Genomic DNA, 9,737 nt, shown 5'->3' with positions numbered 1-9,737 from the left:
TAGTGAATGCCTCTCCTTCCCCCCAAAATCACTGGGCTAGAAAGTGTTTCCTCTTGAACTTTCAGGTGAGTGCTCTCACTCTACCTTAAAAAAATTGTGATGTCCCAGTCCAGATTCATGAAATTCCCTTTTATCCAGCCTTCCCCTACTTTTACCTAGACATGTCATTGAAGAACATCGAACACAAAATTATGTCTATAACACTTACCCAGGATGAAGGTTGACTCCATAAACATGCTTTTGTCTGGGCTGCTACACAGAGACGGTACCAACCAGACTGGCCTGCGCCGGGAGCCGCCCACCAGTCAGCTAAGCCTCTACCCAAGGACAACAGTCCGGGAGAGAGATGAGGGAACGCACGGAGGAACCTCAGAAGATGGCGGTCGGCCGCTCCTGATCCTAGTCATGCTACTAATCTTAGCAATATTGCTCTTGCTGTCTTTTTTCTGTACATGGGGATATCTTGGGGAAAATCTCTCTAAGCAGGGGAGAAAAGCTGGTGTAACCTGGCCTTCTAGGGAAGGTTCCGGGGAACAACAGCCTGAAGGGAAAAAACGTTCTGACCCACCTCCTGGAGAGGCAGTAAAGAAATTTAGACAACCCTCAAAGAAGAAGCCTTCTAATAATCAGTCTCAAAAAAAAAAAAAAAAACATTCCCTCCTCCGGTCCTTCTAAGAGGTAAATATTATCCTAAGCCTGTTAGGACAGGAGGTAAATGGTGGCACCCAACCAGGAACAGAGGCATGCAAAAACTACCCCTTCCTAAGGCAACTCACGATCCTGATAAAGTTGCAAAGAAATATCATAATATATTGACACAGGGGAACTGGGATTATGATGAGGATTGGGAACCCTATAAAATAGTTAATGGTGAAAGAAAAACCCCAAGCACTGTGCCTGTGTGGCTTTTGGTCCCCTTGCACTTTGCAATACTTCTGCTTTCATTATTACAGGAATAAAGATAGAGGCTTAGGGCCATTCGACCCATGAGGAACTAAATCTAGACGTTACACCCCGTTTTGCAATCAGTCTTAAACATCTAGACGCCTGGTAGACATATAAAAAAGGTCAATATCTATATTTAATAAAGGTTGCTTACTTCTCACAGGCATACTGTGCTAATATTGTAACAAGATATGTTTATAGACCCATTTTGTTTGCCAAAATTATGTACCGAGACAATTGCATGAAATCATAAACGCATGACCTGGACCCTATATAAGTGCTTGAATACTTCGAATAAATCAGGCTTGGAAACCTCACTTCCAGTCTCACCGTAACTTCTTTTTTCGCCGACGCCGTTCATCCCTCAGGAAATCCTACCGGCTGGAGCCGGACTCCGGCAGGCCTAGGATTTCTATTAGGGAAGAGAAGGATGCATTCCACTGGGAAGGATCTAGATAGAATCCTGAACTTTGAAAATACATCCATATTATTGTCACCCGTTTCATATGAATCATTATCATGGATGCCTTAAAGAGGAGATAATTCCTTTTCATGTATAGCTACATTCAGACACAAAATAGGCTACTTAAGGTCTGTGGAGATGGAGGAAATAAGGGAGAGAGAGTCATATTGTCAGTTAATTTAATAGAAGATTTTATAGTAAGGTGATGCTATGTTCAGAGTGCACGTGGTCCTGTAGGTCTAAAAGGTGATAAACATTGGTTGGAAGGATCACTGTGGTGTGGCTGGAGTCAGCTGATCCTTATGTCGTAAGCACTTGCAATGGTGAGGCAAAGCTTATTGCTCAGAAAGAAGGGTCAAAGGTTTAATTCATCATTATTGCAGGAGACAAGAATGGCATCCTCTACCCTGAGACAAATGGAACAACTTCTAGAAAGAGGCACAAGATTGACATGCAGTAGAGATATCTTGCATCAGAATCAAATTGAGACTCCATTAGCAGCTAGAGTCCCTGCATCCAAACAATCCCAAGCATATTCAACTTCTTCTCTTATGTTTCTGATGCTTGTTTGTAAACAGAGGGAAGAATCAAAGGACACAGAGGGAGAACCCAGTACTAGTAAGCAAGGCTCTAGCAAGGCACACTTTCTTTCATTGTCCAGAGTACTTTGGCTACTAACAACTCAAACAAATGAAGTTATAATGATTTCTATTCACCCAAATCTCCACATCATTTGGGCAAACTTGATGCATTCTCCTTCTGTCAGAACAGAGTGAACAACAAGCAAAACCCATTCAGTTTGCTTATGTCCATCCAAATTCTCACAGATCAGACTCTTGAACAGGTGGTAGAGCGGAGGATCCTTCCTCACACCTTGACCAACACTTGGGGAGAAAATTGACTACATGTTCCTGGGAGTCTTCTCTCACCCCCTAATCAGGGCCAGGAAACATTATCATTTCCACTTCCAGACTGTCATGTCTCTCTCAGGTTCCCATCATCAATAAAATTGTCAGGAAGTGAGGAAGGTCTTAAAATTTACACTCCTTGGTAGCAAAGCAGTTAGGTTGTGTTTTGATGGATGATGGAAGAACACGTGAGACTCCTGTGTCTGCTACAAAAGACTTCATTTTTTTTTTTAAAGATTTTATTTTTTCCTTTTTCTCCCCAAAGCCCCCTGTACATAGTTGTATATTCTTCATTGTGGGTCCTTCTAGTTGTGGCATGTGGGACGCTGCCTCAGCGTGGTCTGATGAGCAGTGCCATGTCCGCACCCAGGATTCGAACCAAGGAAACACTGGGCCCCCTGCACCGGAGCGCGCGAACTTAACCACTCGGCCATGGGGCCAGCCCCCAAAAGACTTCATTTTTGATGGCACCACTAGCAGTAGGTGCTTCATGTTTGCATTTGTGTCCCTTCCCTTCCTGAACACTGTGAAGGCAATGCATCAGGCCCAGGAGGATGTTGTACACATCTTAGGTTTGCTTCAGATCTGGGGATTCACGAACGTAAGAAAACCAATAATTTAAAGTGGGTCATAAGCAAACCTGCCCAAATGCAGCCTTAGAGACAGACATTACCTTTAGAATATTGGTCAAGTAATTAATGAGCCCTTTACTCCCAATAAAAGAACAGTAACCATCATGGAAGGCGCTTGGTATATACAACATTCTGCTTTCCTTGATAACAAGTTTGGAACTGAAGCTGATAAAAGATACAAAATCGTGAGAGATGCAGGGGGAAAATAGGTCAGTGTAGTGGTGACTTCTCCCTTCAAACATAACCAAAAACCTGACTCTCTGAACAAGAAGGCCCATTAACTATTCTAGATTCCTGGACTTTGATTTACAATACCATGGGATTGCCAAGTCTTTAGGAGTTAAGAAGATATGAGGAAAATGGCTAAAAGAATTCTCATAAAAGTCAGCGCCAAAGTTGATGTGATGTAATTTGGTGAGGTAATGATAAGTCAGAGAAAAGAAAAGATACTGCAATACAACATTTTCTAACAACTGAATTTTAGTAGCCTGATTACAAAACAATATTATTTGGTAAACACCTCACAACAAAGCGAATCTGAATATAGTTCTAATCTAATTTTACAGAATGATAATGGTATTTATAGAAGAAAACAAAGGAGATTATATCTTTTATTCAAGAATAGGAATATATTTCTGACACTGAGCAAAAAGCATTCAATATAACATGGCAAGTAAAAATTAAATTAAAGTAAAATTGAGAGCTAATCAGCATCAAAAAACAGAGAGTGGGGCTGGCTGGGTGGCACAGCAGTTAAGTGCGCACGTTCCGCTTCGGTGGCCTGAGGTTTGCCCGTTCAGATCCCGGGTGCGGACATGGCACTGCTTGGCAAGCCATGCAGTTGTAGGTGTCCCACATATAAAGTAGAGGAAGATGGGCACAGATGTTAGCTCAGGGCCAGTCTTCCTCAGCAAAAAGAGGAGGATTGGCAGCAGATGTTAGCCCAGGGCTAATCTTCCTAAAAAAAAAAAAAAAAAAAACAGAGAGGGATGGGGCTCCAAGAAAGGACTTTTATCCCATATATATAAAGAACTCCTACAAATTGGTAAGAAAGAGAAAGATGGTACAATAGAACAATGGGAAAAATAAACTAAAAAAACAAATACTACGTGATCTCACTTATGTGTTGAGTATAGTAAAACCAAACTCATAGAAATAGAGAACAGATTTGTGGGTGCCAGAGGTGAGGAATGAGGAGTGGGGGAATTGGGGGATGGTGGTCAAAAGGTACAAACTTCTAGTTTCCATACATCAATATGTTTTGAGGATGTAATGTATAACAAGACGACTCTAGTTAACAACACTGTGTTGTATATGTTAGTGTATTTTAGTTCCTAAGAGAGTAACTTTCAGAAGTTCTCACCAAAAGCAAAAGAAGTAGTACCTATGTGAGGTGATGCATGTTAACTAAACTAACTCTAGTGATTTTGCAATATATACATACATTTAATCATTATATTTTACATCTTAAACTTAGATAACTTTGTATGTGAATTATATCTCAATGAAACTTGAAATATTGTGAAAAATACATGACAAGGTGCTCTAACAAATCATTATCCAAAGTCTATTTAACACACGAAAATATATTCAACTTCCTTGGTAACTGAAGAAATGCAAAGACCCTGCGTCCTTGGAACATGACTCTGAAAACATCAATAGGACTGTGAAAATGAAAATGACAGAAAATATCAAATGTTGGCATAATGTGGATAAACCAGGAATCTCCTATGCTGCCATTGGATGTGAAAATTGGTTTAAAAAAGGTCCTTTTGGAAAAGATTTCACAGTATTTAACAGAGCTGGACAGTTGTAAACATACAGTCAAAAACTTCCACTACAAAGATTCACCCAAGAGATATACATATGCTTCTCACTATTCAAAAAGGAATTTACATATAAATAATAGTTCTAATAGCTCCAAACTGAAAACCAGTCACATGAACAACCATGTGGAATGACTAATTCTTTGTTATTTATAGAATGTAATCATAGAGCAAGGTAAATAAATATTCCACCATACCATGAAACAGTATTGATAAATACACAAACAATATAAGACATGAAAAAATCAAAAACAAATTAGTGAATGCTGTATTATTTCATTCGTACAAAATTAACAACAGGCTAAAACTGTTCTGAGCTTTGTCAACTTCAAAATATTGGTTATTAGACGGAAGGAGTTACTGGTAAGTGGAAAAGTGGTCTCTGTCTTGTGCTGAAAAAAATACAATTGCTTCTTCTGGGTGTTGAGTAGACAGTTCTGTTCAGTTTGTAGAATTTCATTGAGCCATACATTTATAACTTATGCATGTTGAATTGTTCTTTTTAAAAAAATAGATCAATGGTAAAATAAAAATGAGGAGAGCTTAAAAGATTGGTGTTGGAATGTTGGCATGTTATGCGGGTGGAGACTAAATATATTAAAATCTGCTCTCTGATTTGTTTTCAAAAGTCTGTTGCAATTTCTAAGATTGAAACTAAAATGTCCTGGAAGTACAACATCCCAAGTGAAAGGGATAAATGTAGAATATTATAAAAATTCATACAGAAGATGTTAGACAGAAAAACCAAGGCCAGCCAACATGTGTAATGCAGAGCAGATGATACATTGGTAATTCCAATCCCAAATGTAACCATCATTGTATTAAACATGACTGCACTAATTACACTTGTGAACTTAAACATATCTTACTGTATTCACTTGGAGAATTTTTAAGAAAAATAATTAAACTATAAAGATTATAATAGAAAAAGAAAACTACATTCTACATGTTAACCAATTTATTATGCAACTTTTAAAGAAAATAAGGAAAAATAAATTTATTTTAAATAGTTGGTATGGTGAAATTTAAATTAGGAAGAAAAAGAACAGAACAGGTAAAACAAAGATTGTACAAATAGTCGACAAATCCAATCACAAATACTTTCATTTTTATATTAACAGAAAAGACAACTCTTAAATCAATCAAAAATTTTTTAGTATAATCAAATGTATGCTTATTAAGAGATAGAGCTAATATATAAGGATCCAAATACAAAAATGATAAAAATATACCATGTAAATTTAACCAATTAGACAAGCAGCATAATGATATGCATCTCAGACTAAAGCAATGCACAGATTAAAGCAATGTATTATTATTTTAATTTGTATTATTTTAAAATGTCTTAATTTATAATGTCTCAATATATTGAATGGTGAACAACCAGCAAAATTTAACTGCATTTATATTTATACATGTATGTATTTATGAAGATGGAGATACACAAGCATGCATATATATGTATATCTAGGCAAATACACACAAATACATATATACATAGACACATTCTTGTCTATGTATATACAATACAATCAAGAAAGTTGCTTTAATGTCTAATATGTTTTTAATATTTCAAACTTTATCATGTGAGCTAAAAACTGTGTTTCTTTCTTTGGTAGAAGGTTCAATACATATCTACTGGGTGAAAGTAATTTCTTCTTTCAAATATTTGAAATCTTAATTATTGGTATCAGACTTAAAAGGTAAATATAAAGAGATCTATATTAAAATCACTTATTAAATTGCAGAAGTTTGCATTCTATTCCTCTGAATATGCAGAGATGAAAACGACACAGAAACAAACTGGAGTCACAACTTCCCCTTCCAAATGGCCATCCCCACACTGCTTCAGGATTAATGGAAGGCTCTGCCCGAACCTTATTTCCTCACTTTTGAGACATGGAAGTGCACTGGGTAACGTATTTCTGCCAACATGCCAATTTGACATCTTCACCTTATAGAAGAAAATCGACCTTCAACACATCCTCAAATTCGTATAATTTTATCGCAGACAGATCGCATTTTTTGGGGCAACACTCAGTTCACATCTTTCAATATGTCTGAAAATATATTTTTGTGCTCATTTATAAGACTCCTCTTCAATCTTGCTATTTCAACCAGAAAATGTGATGGGTAATAGTCTCCCATCATAACACTTTATTGCAAATGAATATGGTCTCTCTAATGATAGAATGGACAAAACCCATATTTAGCTCTCAAGCCTCAACTCTGAAATTGAATTCACTCTCCAGCTTAAGTCCATGGTCTTCATCTTTCTGTTGGAATATTTTCCTTCCTACAATTACTTGAAAGAGGATCTCAATGGGTGTTCCTGTTTTATGGAAATCTCCTACAATCTCATAAGTATTGATGTCTGAAAAATTTATTACATCAGGGTGAGAGTTACCTTCTTAGCTCCAATTTGTTTCAGGAACTACTGTTTTAACAGTGCATTGACTCTGAACCCCTCCACTGCAAACATTGATAAAATTTCTATTGCATCAATAATAACATGGTAATAATATCATATTTCATTTACAGTAGCTATTGATTATATTGTTTATTTAGGAGCAGAAGCTTGGTCTGTCTTGTTTATCATTCCCTCGGAATGTGAGTGTTTGAAAAATGTGCTTATATGGTGAAGAAGCCTAAAGAAAAGCAATTCACCATTGTGAGCATGCATAAAATGGACCAATATATGAAAAGTTTAGGGGATTTTGTATTCCATTCTAAGCAAAGCAGACCCGAGATACTCTGGGGTCATGGCTCATGAGAATGTAGGGGCTGACAGTTGGGAAACATGCAGTGATCAGTGAAGATGTGTTCACCAGCCACAGACTGGTACTCTTAAAAACTTGGAAAAAAGTAAGGAAGATAAAGGAGAGAATCCACAAAGATGCAAAGGTGCACACCAGGACAACGATGCTTTGCATAGCTGTGGTCTCAGGGGAGCATCCGTGGGACAGATTGTTTCTATGCATGTATCGGACCTGCTGCTTGTGCTTGCGCAGGATGAAAACCATAAATCCACTGGCCCAGACCATGAGCACCAAACAGAAACCATCACGACATAATATCAATGGTACATAGAGTTTTCTTGTGATGGATCCACGAAGTATGACATAACAGTATCCATAATCTCTCACGTGTGCGAAGTTTGTGTTGTTCCTTTTCTCAGTCACATACGAAGGGAGCATAGTGTTTACCGTGATGTTCAAGATCCAGCAGAAGGTATTGGAGGTTCCTATATACTTGGGGGCCTTCCTTTTAAGCTCTGCCCACCTGAAGTTCAAGGGACTAATTGTAATGGCCTGGAAGACACTCAAGAGGCAGGTGGTGCCAATGGACACATCCCTGCCCACTCTGTGAACATAGAAAACAAGTTTGCATCCAATGTCATTGAGGAAATCTTTAAGCCCAAAACTGGCTATTGCATGAGGGACTCCTTTAGAAAAAATAACTAAGAGGTTGCCTACAATCAGATTCTTGAGAATCAAATCTGTGGACCTAAGCTTGTTTCCTGTGAAGTGAAGGAATAGATAAAAGTAAAGAACAGAGACATTCCCGCAAATTCCAACTATAGTCTGTAATGAAAAGATCATTCCTATCACCAAATCTGTGGTGGTCATTCTCTGAAAATCCAGGAAGTGATAGCCTTCTTCTGAGCCAGAAATTCCTGCATGGGAACATGAGGCATGAGCTACATGCATCATATCAACTGGAAGTCAATATTCTCCACTTACATTCGTTCCCATGTAGAAATAATTACTTAGAACTTTTATTTTTATCAGGTTTCCAAGAGTTGAATATATATCATGGAAAGAGCTTTCACAATATGTTTCACTCCTACAAAGGCCTTATACATAGTACATCCTGAATTCTTCCTAACTTCACGAAACAGTCAGTAATGGTATTTTTATTTAAAAGAGAAGGAGCTCTGAAGCAGACAAAGTGTAGGGATTTGTCAAATTCAAATTGTTTCTATTGGAAAGATGGAGATTGAAACCTGGCAGGGATAGTGTGACAGCGGTACATTTAAACACCGAGATGTTCTCACAAGGATAGTTAGCTGTGTTCTTCCAGAAAAACACAGATATGTATTTAGACCTTTCCATAACATGTCACTTTGTTGTATGTTGGTAGTATTTTATATTTTTTCTAACAAGTTTCTGTTTATGTGTAAAGATTTATTATATGGACAAATACAATTCTTAATAAATTAAATGTCTCAATAAAATATACATGCTTTTCTGGTAGTACAATTCTGGGGACCTACTCCATGACAAATTATCTTGAAAGAATGCACTCAGCTTTCTTTGCAATTGCAACAGAAACACAAATTTGCTCTTCTGCCAGGAATGGGATGATATGTATCACATGCAGCACTGAACAGTACGGCATGCCCTAAAATGTGAGACTTGCACTATTATGTGATAAGTTAGTGTAGAGTTGGAACTAAATGTTACTACTTTCAAATCATAACAAATCCATTTATTAACATGTCTTAAAAAGTCTTATTAACAAGTCAAGATTTGTGAACATTAAAGTATAAGACATGTATAGAAAATAAAATCTCTCAGATGTGAAACCTTGTTATTTTATAAGCTGAAATTCTAGAGCCTGGAATTGATATGACAACATTATGAAGGCAGAGAATAGATCACAAGATGCTTTTGTGCCTGATAGCTGCTATCTGAAATACGTTGGTAACAGTACCATTTCCATATATGCTCCCTCCCTAACTTGAAGATGAAAAATGGTCTCACCAAAAGGAACCAACCACGAATATTTTCAGTAGGAAACACTTACTGTCTCCATCAAAGCACCTCACACTCCCAGGTCTAGAGAAGATATTTCTATCTTAGCAATTGTCATTCATAGACACTATTTTTGCAAAGGAGTAGAAGAATTTGTAGATTTAGTCTAGTTTTTATTAATCATGGAGGTGCTATTTACACACCTC

The 9,737-nt window shown here is 37.4% G+C and overlaps 1 protein-coding gene across 1 annotated transcript; it reads right to left on the bottom strand.

The window, feature by feature from the left end:
• Nucleotides 1–7,503: 7,503 nt before the first annotated feature.
• LOC124250297 (vomeronasal type-1 receptor 2-like) lies at nt 7,504–8,403 on the bottom strand. The gene has a single exon (XM_046682110.1). It carries the CDS (start codon nt 8,401–8,403, stop codon nt 7,504–7,506), a length of 900 nt encoding a protein of 299 aa, XP_046538066.1.
• Nucleotides 8,404–9,737: the final 1,334 nt, after the last annotated feature.

This window comes from Equus quagga, chromosome 13 (assembly GCF_021613505.1).
Source record: "Equus quagga isolate Etosha38 chromosome 13, UCLA_HA_Equagga_1.0, whole genome shotgun sequence".
Lineage (NCBI taxonomy): Eukaryota > Metazoa > Chordata > Mammalia > Perissodactyla > Equidae > Equus > Equus quagga.
Note: the sequence above shows the minus strand (reverse complement) of the source record. Positions and strands in the feature narration are given on the sequence as shown.